General features: G+C 39.2%; 2 protein-coding genes and 1 long non-coding RNA gene across 4 annotated transcripts in view; 2 read left to right on the top strand and 1 right to left on the bottom strand.

The window, feature by feature from the left end:
• Positions 1–758: 758 nt before the first annotated feature.
• Positions 759–3,352, bottom strand: rpl19 (ribosomal protein L19). The gene is made up of 6 exons (XM_079645819.1): positions 3,295–3,352; positions 2,844–2,941; positions 2,092–2,214; positions 1,762–1,882; positions 1,120–1,230; positions 759–946 (listed from the first exon to the last, which is right to left on the bottom strand). Exons 1-6 carry the CDS (start codon positions 3,297–3,299, stop codon positions 829–831), a joined length of 576 nt encoding a protein of 191 aa, XP_079501945.1. The 5' UTR covers positions 3,300–3,352; the 3' UTR covers positions 759–828.
• LOC307016632 lies at positions 2,849–7,484 on the top strand. Its single transcript, XR_013801858.1, has 3 exons — positions 2,849–2,964; positions 4,531–4,599; positions 6,749–7,484. It is a non-coding gene; the product is annotated as an uncharacterized lncRNA (long non-coding RNA).
• Positions 7,485–7,961: 477 nt separating this feature from the next.
• The window catches only part of LOC307016627 (voltage-dependent L-type calcium channel subunit beta-1-like), a 29,716-nt gene continuing 13,272 nt past the window's right edge, over positions 7,962–24,405 (top strand). The window contains exons 1-2 of one of the 2 annotated variants that reach the window (XM_079645814.1): positions 7,962–8,196; positions 13,358–13,444. In XM_079645814.1, the coding sequence (XP_079501940.1) occupies positions 8,107–8,196; positions 13,358–13,444 (177 nt within the window). In that variant the 5' untranslated portion in view covers positions 7,962–8,106. The remainder of the gene's footprint in view (positions 8,197–13,357; positions 13,445–24,405) is intronic. The other variant, XM_079645813.1, reaches the window with a different exon arrangement.

Below are 24,405 nucleotides of genomic sequence, written 5' to 3'. Positions count from 1 at the left end.
AGGGACTAAACACAGGGAAACGACGCAAGTGAGGGAAGCAAGGATTTCATTTAACCGACCTGAGACGGGGCCATTGTCACAGGATAGGTACCTGTCAGCAAATAAGACACGTTTATTTCCATGCAACTCTCTGGTGATTGGTCTGGTGTCTTGCCTCTGTTGCATTCACTGAACAAGGGAAATTACAATCCTGCCATCCTCTCTAGTGTCATGATGAGGTTCAGGCAAAGCACGGTTAATGTATTATATTATTAAGGGAGAATTGTCCGGGGCTAAAGAAAAAACATCCGGGGCTTGCCAGACGACGCGCCTGGGTACGGGTAATAACCAGAAAAGCATGACATGGGAACTTTAAGATATAGAAGACAGCCGGTTTCAGTGGAAGATCCATTGAAAACGACATAGTATGCACCAAATGAACCAGACACAATTAGTGACTAGCTGCTGAACAGTAGATATTAGGAGGTAAACATTAGAGTCAATACAGACTAAGAACACAGCTCTGAGTAAATATTAGATTTATTCCAGGTGGCCAAAATATAACTTTTTATTACACTAAAATTAGATTTTTATCAACTGTAAATTAGGTATTTATAGCAAAACAAAGCTAATTAAAATTAGATTTTCTAAAACTAATTTATGATTGTCTCATTCATCTCATGATTACTCTGGGTGTCAGCCTTCCAGCTTTTCAAACTATTTGCCCCCGCTAATCAGGTATTCACTTAATGAGGAAAGAAAGTACACATGATCATCTGTGTTTTTATGTACACTTTTATTGTCAACACTTGACAGGTGGCAGTGTCAGGCAGGATTGACGGATCCACATTACTTCTTGGTCTCCTCCTCCAAGGTCTTGATGAACTCCTCCTTCTTGATCTGGAGACGCTCCTCTCTGCGCTTGCGGGCCTCCTTCGTCTTGTTACGACGAGCCTCGGCCTGATCGCTGTAGATAGGCAGAAAGATGTTAGTATGTAACGATACATTTTAACATCAACAAATTGAGTTGATGGTATAATCCTTACTGCATAACTTAAATATTTTTATCCTAACACTTTCAGAATAAATGCAGCTTTTCTGTGGACAGGAAAAACAACACAGGGATGGTTTAAGACTTACGACAGGAGCTTTCTGCGAGCCTTGTCTGCCTTCAGTTTGTGGATGTGTTCCATAAGGATGCGCTTGTTCTTGAACACGTTACCCTTGGCCCTCAGATAGAGGCTGTGGTACCTGAGAGAAAGCGAGGAAAAACAAATATTAAAATAATACACAAACTGATTACAAAAGGGTTGTCAGGTGCACCAAATATTTTATGTGGGCTTGTGTGTAATACCAGCATTTTCAACGAGCTTTACTGAGCTCATCTCATGATTTGCCAACACTTTCAGAGCAATGGTTAGTGTAACATAGGCCCAGGGTCACAGCAGAATGTCATGATTACAGAGATTAGTAGTGGATACCAATACCAAGTACATTTGACAATTTGTTATATCAATTGAATACCATGGTACAACAACAAAAAAACAACGAGCTTCTACATTCCTTTGTTGCAGTACTGTTTTGAAACAGGTTTAATCCCATGTCCAAAATCTATTTCACATTGCTATCACAAGAAAAAGCGGATTAAACAAAACCAGATGTATACGGGCCATTTTAGAAATATTGAACCAACAACCTTGGACTCTAAAATAACAAGACATGACAAGAAACTGGCCACATCAATAAAGGCAGACACAACTAGTGAAGATGTCCTGAACCTACATATGCCTGTCGATCTTCTTGGCCTCCCTGTAGCGACGCAGAAGACGACGCAGGATCCTCATGCGGCGCATCCAGCACAACTTCTCTGGCATACGAGCGTTGGCTGTACCCTTTCTCTTACCTGGGAAAGGGGATTAAGTCCAGTCAAGTTACCGTCACTATCATAATATTAAGAAGTCTGACAAAACAATCATTCCACAAGACTTGCTAGTAAACATTAAAAACATTGCACAGCTAATTAATTCAGAAATGTAATCAAATCATAACGTAAACAGAAAGCCTGGTGAATGACTTTCCTCTGCAAAGTATAACATGGCGATTTAAACTCACCAGTTCCCATGTGTCTCCCCTTCCGACGTGCCAGCGTGTTCTTGCGGCAGCGGGCACGGGAGTGGACCGTAACAGGTTTGCGAATGATAAGACCATCCTTCACCAGTTTACGGATCTGCTGGCCTGAAGACAGAAGGAAACAAGTGAGCTACTGGGATGCAGCGATTCATCATCAGGAAAGAAAAAAAAGTATGTTACGTTGCTCATTATGTTGCATTTTTTAGGGATGAGTTAATTTTAACAATCAGGAGTACATCATTTTAAAACTATTAGCAAAACTTGTAAAATACTTTAACCTTTAAGAGGCATGGAAACGCAATTTTGTGCATTTTAGAGATATCGGAGAAATCTCGATATATCAAATTGAAACAGTACTGTTTTCATGTTAAGAGGGTCCCATGTTATTGAGTTTTTATGTGTTCATAATATGGTTTAATGTTTTCAGGAATGTATGTTTCTCTAGCGAAAATTATGACCAGCCACCCAAAGGTTAGGCACGTTATTTTTGAACCATTTGTCTGGTTCTGGATAAAGCAATATAATATCTATTAAAGTACACTTTAGGTATGTTATTACTTTTTGAGCTCCTGTTTAATGATGTTAGCGTTAGTGACTAAATCTGTATTCGCACCATGTAACACCGGGAACATGCATTTATTAAGACAGGTCACCTCAATTTTTTCAGTAGGCCTAAATGGTGAAACATATAATACGACTAGCAAACTAAAATGGTGACTTGTTGCTTTACTTACGAGAGTTGGCGTTGGCGATCTCATTGGTCTCGTTGGGATCCAGCCACACTTTCTTCTTGCCGCAGCGAAGGACGCTCGAAGCAAGCCTCTTCTGGAGCCTGAGCACACACACATAACTCAGGTTAGATACGTATAATGCTTTATTTTGTGTATCAAACGTATGTCAACATTGAAAAGTTTCATGACTGTCGATGAAATATGCCAGTGGCTAAAATCGCCGTTAGCCACGCAGCTGACAGCTAACCGACTTTACAACATGGCTTCTCAGTCAGCTACAACGTGTTACACAAGGCCGCGTTAAAATATAGGTTTCTGTTTTGATAATTCCACCAAAGCTTTATCTGACGATGAATAGGGAATGCATGTGTCTTATTTTATTGATATGGGGTTTACATATGTGCATTTTAACAGTTAAACGATTCATTTTTTGTTCATTCGGCAATGTTCCTACCTCATGGCTGCTACTTCAGTGGGAAAAGGAAGGCTTGAGAGACGGACTGGAACCTACCATTATGGAGGAGAGTCCATCTCTGAACGCGAAACATCTCTGTGTTAACCTAGACTACAAATGGCATTATAAATAATGTTTTCATTAGAAGTAGTGCAAATGTTTGCACTTATGTATAGATAAGATTGGTGGAAAAGGATACCGACAATGGAAATGTGGAGATTTGAAATCTATGATCACCCCTCTTAAATAGAATGGTACAGATCAGTGTTTTTACAGTGCATTGTGGGTAAGGTTGGGTGCATTCTGCTGTCGAACACATGAGGACGCTGTTGAATCCAGTTTCCAGTTTAAACTAAAAAACATAACATTACACGTTATCAGGAATATTTACAGTAGGCATATGTTTTATACAATGCATTTGTACAACGAGGGCCAATATTCTTAAATGATAATATAACATTTCTAAATTTACCCTTTTTTTGTGTAATACTTGACGTAAAGCCTTCAACAACCTTCAAAAGGGGATGATAAGGTTGCACAATGTAAATAAAAACACAACAGTATAACTAACAATGATGCAACTCAATAAACAATACCAATAGAGGGTTATTTTATTATTATATTGTAATCTGTGTTTGTTTACCATCATAAATTGATGCTAAATGCCTTCCTGACTGAGAAAATAGCATAACTGCATATTATGATATGCCAGTTAAAATGTAGTTTAAGAAAAAGTTGTGTACAAATTCATAAATACACATGTTAAAAACAAACACATTTGAAATCCATAATATGCCGATATGCTAAGGTGTTAAAAAACAACTTTCCAAAATAAGAGCAAACACAAAAAAAAGGACATGCAACTTAAACGGCTTTCTAAAAACACAGTAGATCAAAACCAAACACAGGTCTGTTCAAACATTGGAAAAGGACAAATAGATGTTAAGCACTAGATCTTTACCATACATTTGAACTAACCCGATACTGTTATGGAAATATAGGGTGCTATCTAACAAGAAAGTAAAGATAAGACAAAAAGACATTTAGAGTCTGAACTTTAAATATTTATTGTAAAATTCAGCCGATAAGAGTGTGAATTACACCTTTTTAATAAATAAAGAGATTAGAACAATTCAATATTAGGCTTTCAAATGGCCTGTATTCAAAATAAAATGTGAGTTGGCTGCTAAAATAGGATTAACACCTGACAGTGTTGCATCCTTGGCTCTCCCGCAGCACCCCATCGCCATGGCAACACTGCACGCTCAACAATGTGGGTGCAAGAGTGGCACTTCTTCACCTCAGGTAACTCAGAAATACCAACTGAAATCATCAGCTCCGGACAAAGTATTTGACTAAAGTACCGGATCACCTCCTACCACAGCTTAAACAGACACTGCTCTCATCTTTGCACAGAAATGTGCCGCTGCATGAGTGATCAAAAGTATTTAAACCTTAAAGAGGTTGAACTATATGTCTACTGAAGAGATGGATCACTTAACTTTATTGCATTTGTATTCCTCTTTGAAGAATCATGAATGCAAATTACCTAAATATGTATGTTTTCACTGATTACATAAATCTTGGTTGATGATAATAATTGAATGGTGCATCTTATATGTCATATCATATATGTAATGTGTCCCGTCCTGTTACGGACCCCAGGAAGATTAGCAGTCCCCAATGTCTCAGCTAATGGGGATTTCGAAAATGGATAAATCAAGCAAAAGAGGTAGCGTGCGCTGGCAGGGGAGAGATGAAGCCACACTGGAGGCTGGGGCTTTTAAGTCCTGTGTTGCATCGGGCCCAGGTGCTCCAGATGTGGCTCAGGGACTGCCATCAGACTCCTTTGATGCCTTGAAAACAACAGAAGCACATTCAGCTGATGCAGCACCCACAAGCAGACTATAAGCAGGGGCCGCTACCAAAGTGTCATAGTGTCTATTTGAACACTCAAGCTAGCGTAATCAGGTTTACAAAAAGAACTGAATATGTTCGTATATGTGCAACACATTCCCAGGATACTCAGAAACACGCTCAATATGATCGAGAAACTGTAGTGTTAACTAAGGTACAAATAGCATCACATTAGGGTTTAGGCATGTGCAGGCGAAACAAATTAGCTACTGCACACATTTTTCATGTTGCTTATTTGGCTTTCATTGGAATAGATCTTAAAGTTGAATAGTGAATGATTCAACACTTCAGACGTGTGTTGTAGTTGTGGATTGAGCCAAATATCTACAACAATCATAACTGCAAGTCCCTTTAAAGCTGAATTCATTCATATGTCACTGTGCTGCTGACCTTTACCAAGGTATTGTGACTTCATTGAATTATGAACAAGTATTTGATTTGATTTTAACTCAAGTAACTTTTTTAAAATGTTGATCAGTCAACTACTGGTATTATTTTGGTTTCTTTTAAAAATTCCTACTGATCTTATTTTTAATATATAAATATAAGCATATATTTTTTTTTCTAAATCTGTATAATTTATGTGATTGTTGTAATCGTTTCTACTCATGATGTCATATGTTTATCTTTATGTTTATCTTTATGTGTATGGTGCATGTGGCTGCATTACCAGGGTTGCTCATGCATCATGCACCTGGAACCAAATGTGGTATACAAATAAAGTTCTGCTTACTTGTTTACTCACACTGCATGGTAAGTATTCATCAAAGCATTATGACCTAAGGAGACAAAATCAACAATAAAGATGAGAGAATAAATACAATATTGAAGCATATTTATTTCATAGTCTTGACCCTTGCATTTTTCTTGTTCTATTTCCCATCCTGAAACCTGAGTTTAATCTATTACAAGAAGTTGCAAAGAAGAGCATCAGCTAAATGCCAAAGGACTGTTTATCCACTTATTTTTCTTTAGTAGCAGCAAAGAAGAGGAACATCAAGTGAGCAGCTGAGGACAAACTCAACCCTGCACCCCCCTGCTGCACATTATGTTTTTTCTTGGAGGAAGATGTCGACCAGCTGCTGCAGAGAGTCACAGTGACTCTAATATCATCTGTTTCTTTCCTTTCATTTTTTAAAGAGGATAACCATCAATGCTCCCTAGATGACTACTGATACGTCTGATTGCATCTATAATTAACTTTTGATGTTAATGTTATTACATTGATATATTATCACAGTAACCAAAAGTTATGTTTGCTGTCTTGAGCCACAAAAGCACTGTCAGAAAATCTGTGGCCCCTGAAAACAGCTCCTCATTTTTGACATGTTAAAGGGACCCAGTAATGTCTGCCCCTGCTAAAAAAAAAACCCAGGCACCTAATTCAACCCCCTCTGGGTCAAAATGTCAGTTATAGTGCAGGGTCCTTGGAGTTTGGGTGTTTTTCTCCGGGCCACTTATGAATGAGCCTTGATTGACTGAACCTCTCCACTGCTGCCACAAACTAACTGTGAATTTGTTCTCCCCCCCATTAAAGCCCCTAGGACCTCGAGTTTCTGGATTCCCAATGTGGTGACAAGCGGCTTGGCCTGATGGTCTTTGTAGGCCTACCTCCATCACCACGGCTGCTCTGTTGTTCTTTCATCAATCGATAAGTGAAGGTGGGGTCTGTTCAGCGGGGCGTGGACCTCGACTCCCAGCTGGAGTCCATGGAGCGCACACAGGAGACAGAACCAGCGTCAAGACAGGCAGAGGAACACTGACTCATTCCGGTAGTAAGAGGAATCTGCCTTCAAAATTAAAGCATGTCTGTTAGAAGACTATAGATTTGACTTTTGACACAACTGCTCTGGTTGTAATGGTTCCATTACTTTTGATATGATGTAATTATTACTTAGTGTCACGAGCCCTAGCAGTGATAACTTAAATCATGGTAAGTTATATAATTCAAAAAAGGAATAGGATTAGTACCAATGATTCTTGAAATGTGTAAGTATACGTATATAATCTGGAACAAATAATTCACTGTAAAAGTAATTTATCATGCAATCGTCAAATAAAACTCAGTTTTCGCCCTCTGAAACGTAGAGATTTCCCGCTTTTCTCTGTTTTATATTATATTAAGTAGTCTGCTGACTTTTTGTTGATGTAAATTATTTTTAGTTGAAGCCCTGTAATTCAATTCAATATCATGAAAAGAAACAAGAGTGACATAAGTGGTTGGTTTAGTTTCCTCACACAAATAATATTAAAACAAAAAATTATTTCTGAAACTGAAGACTCCAAATTGTTAAATGTTTGATGTTAATGAGTCAGTATATTTTTGTGTACACCTCTCGTGGTATAGTAAACTCCACATAGTGACAATAGGCAAATATTATAATATATTTAAACATGAGGCAACTTGTTGGTATTCTTCTATTTATTTGTTTGCAAAAAATAAGAAAAATAGAGAACATTTCACCAGTTACAATGAAACAATCTTGAAGTTACAGGGAGTAATGATCTGCATTTTAATAAAGCAGTATTCTATTTAAAGGTTAACATAAACATGCTGACGTTTTTTAAATGATTATATTTAGGCTATAACAAATAATTACACGTTCAATAGTAGGCTACACCTTGACAGTTTCTCACCTATTGAGTTTACAGTGCTAAATATTTTTATTTTGAAAGCTCCAGCCGGATGTGCCAGTGCATGATTCCGTTGACTTGACTCTAGTGTAAAAGCCTGGTGCGCAAGTGTGTAACGCTATAGGCTGGAGGAAGGCAGCTGTTGCCATTATTTTACCAACCAGCTCAGATCAGCGACTCATCACTCCCTGGAAAAAAATGTGTTAGTCCTCAGCATCATAAACACACGAAACTGAAAATAGATTTTAAAAAGTTAAATCAATGGTACAGAAAAGTAGTATGTCCAGGACGCCTTCGACCTCAACCCAGGAGATCCAAATGGACATGTTCGACCATCATCCACACACACAGGTAAGAAGCAAACAGCAGAAACGGAGGCAATATCGTGACAGGAAAACAAAAAAGACTGCGCAAACTAATGTGCATTTATGGGGAAAAGGCGTTTCGAGGACGGTGAGGCTGTTTCACTTCCGAGGATTAACAGGTTGTTCAGCAATTAAGTCGCCTCATTTGCTTTCGGGAGCCCAACATGCTCGTGTTCGCTGCAATGATTCAAAGCCGAATTGTATCCGAGGAAGCTCAAATTGATTACATGTTCTAGTTTGTTTGCTTTGGATTTAGATATGTGTTGATTTCATCCTCGGTCTTGAGTTGTGTTGGGTTTAATTAGTCTCTATGTGTAACCATATGTGAGGATATGATGTAACGCTGGTTTTATTGCAGTGTTATCATTGGGTCCTCGACAAAACCACGCCTATTTTTGATTAATCATTGATTAATTAAGTAGATGGTACACTAAATGTTGATCTGCCCTGCTGGAGGAGAGATGCATCAATGTGGATAGACATGAATCCCACAGAGATGCTATGCATTACGTTTTCAAACCTGACATGACCAGTAAAGTAATCAATATGCCATTATTTTAGGAAATGCCCACCCTCAGAAATTCCACTTGATGAGGTAATCTCTCCATTTATTTTTCAACTTTCGATGGTGTCAGTCTATTTACATCTACAAATATGCTGTGACTAATAGAAAGTGACAGGATATTGTGAGCATGTTTAGTCATAACAGTTTAAATGGATGAAAAAATAAATGATGAGAATATCTAGAACAACACACCCACGCCTGAGCTCAGTCAATGTCTCTTTGGAGAAGGGGGGAAAAAACCAACACCTCACCACAGACAACCAACGCTTCAAACCATGCCAAGTCCTGTTCTCTCCTCTTTACTCCCACTCTTCCCAGCTCCTTCTCATCTCTCAGCTCTCCAGATTCCTTCCGCATCCACTTTGAATGTCCCACTATCTCCATCCTGCTCTCACCATCTCACCTCGTCCTGTCTGTTTTTAAAAAATCAGATCTTTATCTGCTGTGAGGCTTTGGTGAGAAGCAGATGGACCCCCTCCTTTAGCCAGGCAGCTGGAAATGGTTTGTTTCATATTTGTGTGTGTGGTAGCTCTGATCAATTAGATATAAAGTTCATCCAGACCAGCAGCAGGTCATGCTGGTATATGTATTTATAACTCTGCTGTGGAGAGACAAGCAGGGAGCGACATTTCTAATATCCTGAAGGAGACGGTTTGAGTTTTCTCCCAGAGAAAAAAAAAGATATTGGTCAAAGACATGATCCAAATTCAACGCCAGTGTCGCTGAAGATTGTGTTGTTGAGCATCGTCATCTTTCAGATAAGGGGTTTATATTTTAAAGTTGTGACATCGTGTAACCAACCAACCAGCTGCATTTTAGACATGTTTTATTATTGTCTCACAAAATACAAACAGAAAACAGCCGTTTCAAATCGCCTTCAAACGAAACACAGGTATAAACCAACAATTTACCAATGCACCCCTGAAACAATATCAGTCCTTAACATTATTACTTTCTCTCAATATTCACATAGAAACATCCAACGTTATTACTTTAGAACCGTGATGAAAATAGGAGACATAAAATAAATGTGCTTTTCTTCCTTCTCCATTTTTCTTTTTTTATCTTTTGAAAATAAAATGTTTAAGTGAAATTGAGTACCTTTCCACAGTCGCCCATATTTCCACATATTCTGTCTTGTTGCTTTGCCACATTAAACCACTTTTTCAGTTTAATAACTCCAAATATCATTTTTTTCCAGGTGTGTGTATTTAAACCAACCCAGCTTTTCGTGATTACCATTTTTGCGATCATACAGAACTAGAAAAAAAGGTATTTTGCCTCCAAGTTCCATGCTTCTCCGTTTAAAGTCTCTTGTTTACACACAACACCCTTTTTAATTGTACACTTAATCTGCGAGGATGTTTACCAACAGGAAGCCTCCCCTCCTCTTCTGGCATTTCCCCCCTTTGATGACAGTAGCTCGCCCCATCATGGCTATAATCATAGAGGCATGGACACACATCATATTTAATGTAATTTTGAATTTCTGACTGCAGTGCGTTTATCCCCGCACAATCACCAGAACATCCTTATAAGAAACTTCATTTTTCGAACCACATAGGTCCTTTTTCATAATTGAGCTCTTATCTATATTGATAACATTTTATTTGACAGCTTAATTGTTGATATATCTGGTGGCACAGCAAAATCTCCAGCGGGATAAACATTCACTGTGTGATTATCTTATATCTGTCAGTTATTTTCAACCTTAACTTTCCATTGTCAACTCTTATTATACTGAAGTGGATTATGGCTTTGTAACTGCAGTGTGTTCATCTTTGTTCTGAATATATGGCTGTACTGGGAATTTGTTTGGTCGTGTTGCAACCTTTAGCAATTAGGATGGTGAGTAAGATTCTGTTTACATTAGAGATTTGTGCCTGGATATCTTATCTGGATAAGCTGATAAACACGTTAAAGGGAGATGGCGGTCAGCATGCACCCAGTATGGAGAAACAGACAGGAGTTAACGCTCAGGATCTAAGCAATGTATTACCAATGCCTACCTTAAAAGATATTCAACCAATTTAAGTAAAGACTGTAGTTTTTCAGCTTTTCTTTTCTGTTAGACAGCCCTTTCTGACAGGAATCCAAAGCCGTTAACCGTGTCAGTTGCCGTGTGACTTTGGAAACCCTTTAGTCCACCAAAATAACAGATTAACCAATCAAAGCAGTGGTTCACCGGCAACAACTGTCCAAGTAATATTACTTTGTTTTTCAAAAGAGACCGGGGACTTTGAAGAGAACATAGACAACAGCTACTGTATACCGTCGGACAGAAAGGGGAAGCGGTGAAGATATTTTTTGTTTTGTTTTGTCTGATGCTTATATGAGGCAAAATAAGTATTGGTAATTTTATTATAAGATTGTATTGCTAACCCGTTGAGCTGAAAGGGGATTGCTTTTCCTCAAATTCTGACATGTCTAATCTGTACGTTGAAATCTTACCATAATACATGCAGAATCAGAATCGTTTTTATTACCAAGTAGGTTTACACATACAAGGAATTTTCTTTTGTGTATATATATATATATAGAAAATGTTACCATAGAAATGGTGGCAAAAAGTTAGATATGTTTTTAAAAAATCATCAGATTATGTTATTTTTAAAAAAAACACAGAACTAATCGTATCTTAGAATATGTCTAAAAAGCCATGATTCTCTGAAAATATTTAGTGTAAGTAAACCCTTTTTAAATCGTTTTTTTTCTATGTTTTTAGTATATGTTGCATCTTATCCATTTACATGTTTACATATTTTCACCTCAAGTCCTTTGATATTATAGCTATTAATTGTACTTGCAGATGTTTTCCACACAGTAGTAGTTGTTGTTGTTGTGTGTATCACTGTTATTTTGCTGTGGAACATCCTGCTGTGTATTTGTCCTAACCATCAGCAGCAGTAAATCAAGCATGGCACACAGGGCTGGATCTATTATTTTAGCGCAACAGGAAGTTTAATAGAAATTCAAAAGGACTCCCAAGCTCCATTTTTGGATGGGAGTGTATAACAGATGTTATAACAGTGTGATTATATGTTAGCTTGTGTATATTGATGCTGATATAACAGGTTATCCATGTTTAAAGTAATCTCAGGTCCTCTGCCTGCCCTCTGACGGTGACAAAACGCTGAGTTGGAGAGAGCTTACTGTTGGCGGGTTGTTAACACATGTTTAAAGCAGCTACTGGGTAATATGCAGGGTTGATAGACATCATCATTTTCAAAAATGTAAAGTATCACATTTTAGTTATAATCATATTAAGGTACTTAAGGTTCAAGCCTCGGAAAGTTCCCACTTCTTTGCTGTTCTTTACTGTCTTATAATTCCTGTAAATAACATATATTTGGGGTTTTGGATCAGGTTGGACAAAACAAGCAATTTCAAGGATAAAAGCGTCAGCAAACAAAATGTAATGGAAAGATGTTACCTTGTTGCTCTGTAAACAGTAGTGGCTTATTTGAGCAATTTTTAAAATGTTAGTTTCAGAACCTAAATAAAATAGTGGCTGTCTTTAAGGAAAATAATTGCAATGTGTATTTATGTATTACATAAAATTGTTATTGTAGTGATTGCCTCTTCTACTGGGCGGCTGTGGCTCGGTGGATAGAGTGCTGGACTTCGAATCAGGGGGTACCAAGTTCGAGTGCCACTGCAGTCAGCATGTCGTTGTGTCCCTGGGCAAGACACTTCACCCCATATTGCTCCTGTGGGGATTGTCCACAGTACTGAATGTATGTAAGTTGCTTTGGATAAAAGCGTCTAACAAATGACATGTAATGTAATGTACTGGGGCGTCATATGTTATAGAAAAGAGGGGGCATCCGGATTTGAACCGGGGACCTCTTGATCTGCAGTCAAATGCTCTACCACTGAGCTATACCCCCAGTGGTCTAAACATGCAAGTACACAGGTCTATAAAGGGCCATAGAGGTGTTAAGTATGTTTTGGAAATAAGACACTTTATCAATATCACATTTTCAATTCAAGACATTTGTGGTGTGACACCCCCTCCTGGAAGTGCTGTAAAATGAACACATTTGCCATGTCTATTTTTTAAGCATTAACTTAACCAGCACTTTTTTTATATTGAAAGAACAACACAGCCAGTCTCCTGATGAGCTTCCAACTAATGTAATTAGTCGGGATTGTGTAACCATGGCAATGTGGGCAGGGTGGGCTCATAATGTGCTGTGTGGCCTCTGCCCAACCCGGATAGGCCATTTGCAAGGGGTCTGCCAATCAAATTACAAGGTCCCAGTTTGCATCTGAACATGAAAAATGACGAGTAATGAATGCTGTTCGTGGACACTCAGGACACATTTAATCTGGTCGACTTCCTCTCCAGTCTCGGAGCAGCGCTGCTCTATCTCTGGTTGTATCTGACTGCCTGATCATATTCAGAAGCTTTAACAAATGCTATGCCGAATGTTAACTGCTGTCATGCTCCCCGGAAACAAGGTTAACTAAGAGATATGTCAAGAAAGATTATTTTGGAAACACTCAATGAAACTTTCTGTGTTTTTCTCTTTATTTCCCAATCCCCCTCTCCCCTGCCCTCCAACCTCTCCAATTGCAGGGAAAGTATGGCAAGAGGAAGAGCCGATTTAAGCGCTCTGATGGAAGCACCTCATCTGACACCACCTCGAACAGCTTTGTCCGACAGGTAACATTTCACACTTAATCCTTCCTCCAGACCACTAATCCAGGTCCTAGACTGAGTCTGAGCTTAATTTTTATTTAATGAAGACTCGTATAAAATGTTAATGGAGTCAAAGTGAGGTCTTTGATGCTGGGAATTCAGCAGCCCCATATAGACTGTAGTTTAATTATTATTTTAGACCCTTTTTTTATTTTAACAAGCAATTTCAAGCGTTTCAAATGTCTAGAGTAACTGACTTTTCGTTCTTTTATATAACTGAAAAAAGTACTACAACTTTTTGAAGTCTTAAGCATTCACACAGTAGGCTGAAGGAAGAACTATAATCTTTAAATAACAAACTTGCTAGCACCTCTGAACAAAGCAAAACTGAACACTTGAGTTTAAAGGGTTTATTTGTCACATTTTAACCATGAACTGTTATTAACACATTTGTTTTCAAGTTTTGTTTATCTGGCACATGGCAGAGCTGTGCTGATTTCTTACAACATGAAACACTTTTATATTTGTTTCTGTATTTTAGTCGTATTTTTCCCTCTTCACCTGTGTGTTTGTCACAGGCAGCCCACATATCGTACTGTATCTCACACACTGAAATGGCTTAGATAACATTGCTGGTAACAACAATAGAACCCCTGTGACTGCAGTTACACATATACGAGTTAGAAAGGAGAGTCTCCTCCGAGATTTCTCTGGGACTCTAAATGTAATTATAATCCCCATGTTTTAGACTCAACCCAAACTACGCCTCTCTGACCCTGACTCCACTCTGGTCTGTAGATGTATATCCATTTATTGGCTCTGTCTTGAGAAGCTAGTATAACCTAGCAAGCATCATTTCCCGAGCTTTGTCTGACAGGTACACTTTTGGCGCATTTCCACTACAGCGCGGAGCGCGGTTTAAGAGTGCCCGTCCTTAGTTGCGTTTCCACTAGGAGTAGTTCCGGCCCTCGTGTACTTTTTCACAGTTTTCTGGCTCTCCAAAATCGAGGTTCTTTCCGTCCCAACAACCGGGCTGAGTATGCTAAACTAGTGAGAGAATCGCTGGCAACTACAACAAAATGAACATATTTTACCGTGATTTAAATGTAATACACGTTTCAAAATAATGGCGAAGTAACAACATACTGATACCGGTTAGTAAAAACCATGAATTAATGCTTTGACAAGTCGGCAGGCGAAAAACCTTTTAAAATGCTTGTTTTCTGAATGGAGATCGGCTAAGCTGACGCAGTATATGCTCCGACCGTCCACACTCACAACAACGGCCTATATACATCAATGAACCAGCGACTGTATTCACCATGACACAGACAGTGTGTGGTTTGTTCTTGTTTAACTTTTGTCTAGTTTCTGAACAGATATGAGGAGCTGAGAGCTCTGAGGGCAAACAGCTCACGGCTGATGTTGGTTTTCTGTTGTTCGCATTGAAGATTACGTCACGGCTCCGCCTACACTGCGTTACTATAGTTACTACCCCAGTTCCTAAACTGTAATGGAAACGCAGCACAAAGTGAGCCTGGCCTACCAAGGCCTAACTATACCGTACTAAGCCGTGCGAGGCCTTGCATTGGAAATGCGTCATTTCTCTCCCCGGCTAGTACAGGAGGCGGGGTTAAAGCATCACAGCTCGAGGCCTGAACCACAACCCTGTTTGAACATAACATTTCTCAAAGCCACGCTGCATGGCAGCTAAATGATTCCCCTTTTCTCTCTGACCTCATCATTTGTGAGAGGAAATTATTTGGCCCATGCTGAATGACATTTACCTGTTCAGTACTGAGGTTGCCTTAAAAAAAAATGAAGAAGAAAATCCCAGGGAGCTGAACCCTCCTGCGGTTTCTAAAGGTTAGCTGCATCTTTGCCAACAAACATTACCCCTCCCACTGCCTTGTCCTTCATTAACTCTGAGACTCTGCTTGTTGAAGGACCACGTGCACTGGGGCCGGCAGGTTAGGCAGGAATTATAATCTCTTACATTGTATAAGAAACTCATTAGCTGCATAGTAAGGATGATTTCATACTTCCTCAGATAAAATTCCTTCCTGTGTCTCGTGCTGTCGCACAGCATTTCAATCATAAAGAGAAAAAGTGGAATTGTAAACATTTGAAATGCTGTACAGAAACCAAACATGTATTCATTTACTAGTGGGAGTGTTTGTACATTTGAATGTAGTTTCTGAAACCCTGTTGAGATTTCCAAAAACGTCACAGGAAAAGAAGCACAAAGGTGCCCTATAGGTTTCTGCACATAGCCTTTTTTAGCCTCCCCTTGAACAATGCAAAGCAGAGCCCTGCATAGGCTTTACAGTACACCTACGCCAGTGCAGACTCACTCACCACACACACACAAATACACGAGAGCCACAATCAGCCAACGGTAGAGCTGGCTGGTACACTCAGCCTGGTTTCCATGGAAACCAGGCCACTGAATCTCCCTCTGTGTGCAGGCACAGTGGGATGGAGAGACGAAGGAAAGGGTGTGTGTGTGTGTGTGTGTGTGTGTGTGTGTGTGTGTGTGTGTGTGTGTGTGTGTGTGTGTGTGTGTGTGTGTGTGTGTGTGTGTGTGTGTGTGTGTGTGTGTGTGTGTGTGTGTGTGTGTGTGTGTGTGTGTGTGTGTGTGTGTGTGTGTGTGTGTGTGTGTGTGTGTGTGTGTGTGTGTGTGTGTGTGTGTGTGTGTGTGTGTGTGTGTGTGTGTGTGTGTGTGTGTGTGTGTGTGTGTGTGTGTGTGTGTGAGACCTACATGTTTGTGCAGTGCTGGTTTGTGTGTCCAGTTCAACAAAAACACACTTCGTCTTACGTCAGAGAGACTGTGTGCTGCTGCTGTGTACAATAGGTGACATGTTTGCTGTTGAGTAGGGATGTGACGATATCGCGATAAATAAACGTCTCAATACCTTCGTGAGACTGACAAAATCTACCGCGATATTACATGGTTAATTAATAATTTAAAAAAAATGTTTAAACTTTTATTCAACCAGGTGGTCCCATTGCGATCATCGATATCTTTTTCAAGGGAGACCTGTCCAACATGGCAGCAAGTAGGTTACAACATGAATATAAAACAACAGATAACACAAAAGGACATCGTATTTACAGGGCTACATTTACACACCTAGAGACATTGACAAGTACCAACAGTATATTGATATCTCGCCCTGTCAATAAGCCTCACCTTCTTGGCAAAAACGGTATTATTTTGAAGTGGTGGAGAGACAATGCACAGTTTTACCCACTGCTGTCACCCATGGCCAAAGCATATCTCTCTGTCCCACAGAGGTGGCGTTAGACCTTTTTTGCTGTCCGTAATTTTTACAGACAGGATCGTAAAATCTCCGTCATCATAATCCATTATTACCTGTCGGGTCTGAACTCGCCACTAAGAGAGCACGCTCGTGAACTGTCAACGAGGGTGGGGGGGGCGATGTTATGCATGCCCACCGAGATATGCATGCACCTCACGGGAGCGCGCACAGCGTAAAGCAAAAACTCCCAGCGACCACTGCTGTCCCAGCAACATCAGTACCAAGCGAGAGCGTTTTTTTCTTTATTTTTCAATATCGCGATAAATATCGTACCTTGGACTTGCTATCGAGATATTATCGTACCGTGAGTTTTTTTTATCGTTACATACCTACTATTGAGTATATGCTGAAAGACATTATTACATTTAGTTCAAATTGTATATTTGCTCTATTCAAAATGTAATACACTTTAGAATTATAACATGAAACCAAATCATGTCATGATGAACACATAACAGATGTGTCCCACTTCAGAGGCTTGATCAAGAACATAACGGAAGGTCCTTCAAAAAGACGCATAGAGGTAGAAGATGCAAAATTCCTCTTCAAATAAATCACCAAAACAAAATCGATTAGACGACAAAATAAATCAGGGGTAATATTAATCATACAGCATTTAATTAACTTAAGAATTATCTGTACCACCCTGTAATCAGCTTAATATTCAGCCTGATAACATAAACCAATAAACACGCAGAGTTTAGGGTTGGTTGCCATTCATTGTTATCTGCAGTGGGTTACTGGTGGTCGACTTAATCTACTACATTTATCAGTGACTGATTACCACCATTTTCTGGTTAAATGCAAAATTGTCACAGTATATTTGAAAGATCCCTAAGCGCTCCATCAAATAACTGACCATGGTGTAGTGGATTATTGGACACTCTGTGTTAATAAGGATGTGTGTACTCTTAATTTTAGCATAAAGCTTTGTTTCCCATTCCCAACTTTGATTTATCAACTCGAAATATGGAGGATTTATCCTCTAAATTGAAATATAGCTTTTGCTTGTTGTTTTCCTTCTGTCTCTGCTGTAATTGTTCTATTAAAGGAGTAAAATGCCATGCATTTAAGTTATAGATGTGGTGTGATAAGTGGTGTAATTTATAAGGAGTTTATGTTGTTTTCATTCTTATGTAAAACACAAACGTTTTTGCCTCAATACAAAAAAAAACTCTGGGCAAAGAAGCATTTTCGAAGTCCAAAAACTAAAAGTCTTAAGACTCTGAAAACTATCAATCTGTATTGTATTGACAAGATATTTTACCCATCGAACAGTGAAAGATTTAAATGACCAGAATACCAAGAAACATAATTTTGCCAATGATTCTTCCTAGACCATATTGCGTCTTGCTTTGGCTGCCATATGTGAAAGGTCTCGAGGTTTTAGATGCTGAAGAGAAGATCAGTCCTCCTGTCAGTCGTGCCATATGAACCTCAGCGGTGCTCCAGTTGCTGCTGTGTCTGGCCTGACGAGGAGCCAAGTGGTCCCCATTTGACTGTCTTGATCAGCTACTAATACAGAGAGGAGGAGGAGGAGGAGGAGGAGGTCAGCTGTGTGGTCGTTGAGATTGAGAAGCCCCGTACAATGTGTCAGAGGTCGCCCTCTAGTGGACATACTGTTCCCCCTTCACTACCACCCCTCAACCACACCTATCTGCGTGTTCACCATTTATTTTAGACTTTTATCAGCCTTGATTCCAAACAGTTGTTAGTATACAATAAATAAATGCATGTCTTTTATCACACATTAGTAGCAGACCATTCTAAAATGTATGCAAAACATATTGGTGATTATGTACAAGGATAATTTACAATTTAAATTCTACAATATAGAATTTAAAAGTCAAGTATTTTCATTTCCGTATTTTCTGAAAAAGGTGTGTATATCTGCACTAAATGTTACGTTTCGGTAGGGTGGTTTAATTAGGATTGCATGAAGGGTAAACATCTAGTTTGTGTAAAATAGTAAAACAATTGTTGCAAAACCAAAAAAGGTTATTTTACGATTTTTTCCTTTTTAGATAATGTAAATGACAGCTGGCTGTAATAGCCGCCCTGATTCGTATGTGAAAAGTTAGGCCAAGTTCCAGACTCACAAACACACGATTGGCATCAGCATATTGGGTGCGTTATAAATGTACATATACAAGAAACACTCCATTACAGAATTAGGGATAGTACAAATTAACACACGAGATCAGTGGAATGCAAGAATAGAGATTATTCATCAGCCATTAAATTGCATTTTGCTTAATGATGCTGTTCTTTATAGGTGCAGTTTTTTGTGATGTGTATATGTGTATATATATATATATATATATATATATATATATATATATGAACTGAGGGATCTTAGGATAAAGGGTGTGTCCCATGCTGTACTTACTGTAAAACCACTTCAGGCCATAATATTGGGCCACATAAATATGACCTGATGCATGTAGGATAAATTCAAGATAAATTCTGAGAAACAGTTTATGCGACATTGATAGAGTACAACCGTATCAGTTTTTGACTTTTGTGAATCTTAGACGAATCAACTTTGGAGATCAATGCCAGCCTTCAGTCCTAATCATTTCTCTAATACCCCTTTTCCGGCAGAGACACAGAGAGAGGGGCTGGGAAGAATGGGATCAGGTCAGAGGCCGAGGGGAATGAATCAAAGGGAGAGAGAAAGGGGGGGGGGGTTTCCCTGGGCACTGCCACAGCCCTCTTCCACGTCAGTCAGGGCATTGAATGGCTGACGGCTGCATACCAAGCCTCCTTCTGGGTCTTGGTGCGTTCATGTCCCTGTTTCTGACTGGCCAGGGCTAAATATATTTCCCCAGTTTGCAAATGTAGCACAAGTCCTGCAACCCGACCCCCCAGCCAGCCCCTGCTCCCTTCCTCTACACAAGGTTCACGTTGGTGGAGGGGTGGGTGTGTGTGTGTGTGTGTGTGTGTGTGTGTGTGTGTGTGTGTGTGTGTGTGTGTGTGTGTGTGTGTGTGTGTGTGTGTGTGTGTGTGTGTGTGTGTGTGTGTGTGTGTGTGTGTGTGTGTGTGTGTGTGTGTGTGTGTGTGTGTGTGTGTGTGTGTGTGTGTGTGTGTGTGTGTGTGTGTGTGTGTGTGTGTGTGTGTGTGTGTGTGTGTGTGTGTGTGTGTGTGTGTGTGTGTGTGTGTGTGTGTGTGTGTGTGTGTGTGTGTGTGTGTGTGTGTGTGTGTGTGTGTGAAGGGGTTGGAGGTTAAGAGAGCGCTCTCCTAGTTTCACACATACTGCCCTTTTTTCTGGCTCTCTCTGCCATCCCACCACACAAACATACATACACACACATGTACACTTCTGCACTTGACAAGCTAACAGACAGATACACACACCAGTGACTGCTATCTCACGCGCACACACTTACACGCACACCCACATAACTCTGTCTGTGGACTCTGGCGTTGCCCCCTTGGTTTGCCGTGGTGCGGCGAGTGTGGCAAACGAGGTATGGAGCGGACTGAGAGGATTCAAAGGCCCGTCATGGTAAGAAGGCTCTAGATAAGCTTTTTGCTGCGTCTGACTGAACTGGAAGCAGTGTATGTGTGAGTTTATCTGTGAACGTGTGGATCTGGATTGAATTGTGAAAGTTCAGCAGACACTGTTGCCCTGAGATACAATGACAGGAGAATATAACTTGTGGCCCGTATCCTGATAGAGCTGTACCTCCATGTCTACGGCTTTCTTCGCTCTTTCGAGTGTGATTCCATTTTGGGCCGGGCCGCAGCTGCTGGAAAGGCGCTGCGTTTTTAATTAGACTTCCAGTCCCACCGGTTGCTCCTGCTGCTATTTGCCCTGCCTGCAACATGGCCATTTCAGGGGGCTTCCTTGACTGCTGTCTGCCTGTCCTGGGCTGGACCTTCTTTTAGTTTTGTTATTGCAGTTGGCTGGGCTAAAGCACCATTCTATGTTGTGTGTTGTTGGCTAGAGTTTCAATATTTTTGCAAATATTTAATTCAGGGCTCATTTTATTTCATTTTATTTTCAATGGATTCCTATTGTGGTGATTAGGACTGCAATGTTAACGTTTTCATTATTGATTGAAATTATTAATCTATCAATTGTTGTGCAACTATAAGCCTTTGTCTATAAAGTGTTGGAAAATGAGTCCATGTGATATGAAACAGGTAAAACCAGCACATTTGAGAAGCAGGAATCAGTGAATGTCTTTAAACTATTGATAAGTGATCAGTGCAGCAGTGGGGATGATGGAGATTATGTTACATAATTAGTCGTTTAAGTTTCTGATGTATATATTGAATTTTAATCATTCAGCAAATGAACACAGTCTTGCCAGTTATGTCCTAAATTAATATTGTTAAGTTGATTGACTGTTCAGTTCACCTCTACCTTATACATGCATTTCCTTACATTATGTATATCATGACTTAATTTGGGTATTGAACATTAGAACATCTTAAATGTCTATCTAAATAAATGTAAAAAAATATCAAGTTGTCATTGCATACTTTGTCAGGTAATACCTATAACTTAGGCTATGTTTTTGTACAGCTTTTGTAGCATTGAAAGGCTGGAATACCATACTAAATGGAAAAGGTTTGTTGGGTTGGCAGTGGTATCAAAACATTTGAAACGATTCCAAGCCATAATCATGACTCAACTTGAGTCCTGAAAAAAATTAAAAAGCCCTAACTTTGTTCCTGTATGTTGAATGTAATGAGATTGACTGAAATTAATTTCTAAGGAGCAACTTGTTATGGAGTCCCTCTTTCACTTATTATCTTATTTGTGAAAATGGGGATTTCTAATGAGTTCAGTCCATGACTCATCTTTTTAGTTATCTTCACACAGTCCATTTGGTTGCCATGACGCTGCTGTGACTGGAAATAAAAGGACTAGGGCCATTTACAGCCACCTGCCATGAGATTAATGGCAGGAAATATGTCCTTTGTTATTCCTCAGTTTGTACATCTGTCTGCTCTGAGGCTTTTCCCCCTTTCCTTCCCCCTTTGTCCCCGTTTCCTTTCCCGTACCTGTCTTCACTGAGCTAATCTAACTCTGGATGTGATGTGAATACACACAGCTCGACTGGTAATGCGTTCTGGTTTACTCTGAAAAGAGACGTTTGGTTCTTATCCTTCTTCTTCTCTGAAATGTTTGGTGACAGGGGCCAAGATAAAGCAAATAAGATCATTTTCTCACTTTTCCTTTTTTTCACATGATCTGAGCTGATAAGGATGGAGATATGTCTAGCTGCTTAATTATCAGGGTAGGGGTTTTGTGTTGTGTGTCTGAGATGGTAATCACATCTTAGTCAAACATTGTAAAGTCTGACAACCACGCTGTGATCCTCCTTTTTTTTTATGGCTTTAGCAGATTTAAAAATGTAACCCTATTATCTGGCATGAACATTTGAGTTTCCCTCTCTTTACAGTCTTTATAAAACAAATAAATGATCAGTGTCTTCCTAATCTGATTAGCTTTTCCAATAACACGAAGACAAGACATTTCTTAGTTTTATAAAGACTTTAAAGAGGGGGAAAGTAGTCCAATTTTCATGCTGGTTCAGTATCTTCATAATCATAATCATGTTTATCGCAGCTGTATGTACACTCCAAATGGCAAATCCACTTTACCACATCCAACTCCCTTTTGTGCAATGTCTCTTTAAAAAAAACAAACATTTACAAACATTGCATCAGAAGAAACAATGCAGACCTGTCTTTTACTTTATTCCACTACCTCCTCCGCTCTGTCGGTCTATTTTACCTTCTCCAATTATTCCATATTAAAACTTAGAAACACAATTGTTTCATTTTACACAATATTTGCTGAGTTTCACCTTGTTTATTACTCTTTTTTAATACAAATATAGTTTGTTAGGTAGATTAAAGAAATTCTTTGTCTACTAACACTCATTGATTGTTTTTGACTGATCGACTTGTTGATTTTATCAAGTTTCTTCACAAAGAATCATGCAAACACACCTGTCCTGTGTTTAACAGACAGATTCTCAGAAGGAAATGTTTCAGCATGAAAAGGGTACATTAAAATTACTTATTGACTAAATAAATCTTAGTTCAACTATGAAAACAAAATATATATTACTCAGATTACTCTACGAAGAACATGGATATTTCCCTTGAACATTTTTTATCCTCCAAGTTATTGACCATGCTGTGGCCTCACAGCTGTAACTTACACAGCATGGAAATATCATTCATCACCTTTTTAAAAAGCTTTAATGAAATTTTCCCCACTGCTGAATTACTGCCAAGGTTTCTTTTCCACCACTGACAGCAGTGGAAGAAGTACTCAGATCTTTTACTCAAGTAAAAGTAGTTTAAAAACAGTGATAACATACAAGTACAATTCCTGCTTTCAAATTGTAACTGGGAGCGATCAAGATCATTAGCATGATAATCTACTTGATGAACAAAATCAGATAGATTGAACAAAATAAAAAAAAATACCCATTATAAAAAAAATCACCCCCTAATTTCAGAATTATATTTATTTGACCATTGAATTATCCTAATTATTGTGTTCATCTCTCCATGACACATATTGCATGTTTGTCCGTCTTATCAGAGGAATCCCTCGCTCGCTCTTGCTTTTTTCACTTATTACTTGGGTTTTTTAGGGGGGGACATTTTCTATTTTGGCTGTAAGGTTCTAAGGACAGATGATGTAGCTTGCTGTATGAATTTTGAAGCCCCCAGACAAGTTTGTTATGTGTAAAATTGGACTTAATAAAACAAAAGTATTCCATTTGATCACTTTAATGTTGCAGCTGGAAAGTGAAGCACCTTTGTATTACTGGTGAGTGTAACCTATAATAATATGTGATCATTTAGTATATTTTATTATAATAATACAGGCTGTGAAGAAACTAAATCCGTCAACAACTGAAAAATCCAATATTTTCATGTGAAATGTTTTGTGGTAAAAGTATGAAATAACTTGAAATAGAAATAGTCATGTAATCAGTTATAGTTATAGTCCACCACTGAATATTGATCCATATAACTGCAGTGCTTTCCATCTTCTTTACTGCTCTGACTGCCTGTTATAAGCCGCAGAGATGGTTACTATGACTCTGCTGGGGTCTCTGGTGTGGCACAGCCAATAGGAAAGCAGCTCAGCAATCAGATGACCTGAAGCTATTTTGAACATGAGCTGTATGTGAAGTGAAGCAAGCAGCTAAATTAGAGACACAACCTAATGGCATGAGAGGTGAAGAAGGAGAAGAGAGGGAAGGGAGGAGAGTGCCAGAAATGAAAAAGTGGAGGAAATGTTTTCTTGCTTGTTCTGTCCGTCATCGCGCTCTGAAATGATTTCAGGGGGAGGGAGTAGAGAGGTTATTGATCAGTCGCTGTTTTATCCCCTCGTTCACATATATATTATTTGTATGTGCTGATGAATCTGTCAATACTTCCTGCCCCTTACTGTTTCTTTTTCCTCTGATTGTATGTGACATGACTCAACTGGATGACTCACATACACGTATTTGTCCACAATGACACTTACACTCCCAAAGGGTAATCCCTCCCACTCTCTTTCGCACTACATTTTGCTGCATCACACGCTGTAGTGTGCTGGTTTGTCACATGTTGTTTCAGACGTCATTCTTTATTCTTTAAACATATTCCTGTGGGTTTCCCATCAAGGTTTGTTAA

The sequence above is a fragment of the Notothenia rossii genome (genome assembly GCF_949606895.1).
Source record: "Notothenia rossii genome assembly, chromosome: 8".
NCBI lineage: Eukaryota > Metazoa > Chordata > Actinopteri > Perciformes > Nototheniidae > Notothenia > Notothenia rossii.
This window is presented reverse-complemented; position numbering and strand designations above follow the sequence as displayed.

Coding starts and splice junctions, on each gene's coding strand:
- rpl19 (XM_079645819.1), bottom strand. Junction 2,215..2,843: donor GATCGCCAACGCCAACTCTC/GTAAGTAAAGCA, acceptor TTCTGTCTTCAG/GCCAGCAGATCCGTAAACTG. Junction 947..1,119: donor GCTCGCAGAAAGCTCCTGTC/GTAAGTCTTAAA, acceptor GCCTATCTACAG/CGATCAGGCCGAGGCTCGTC.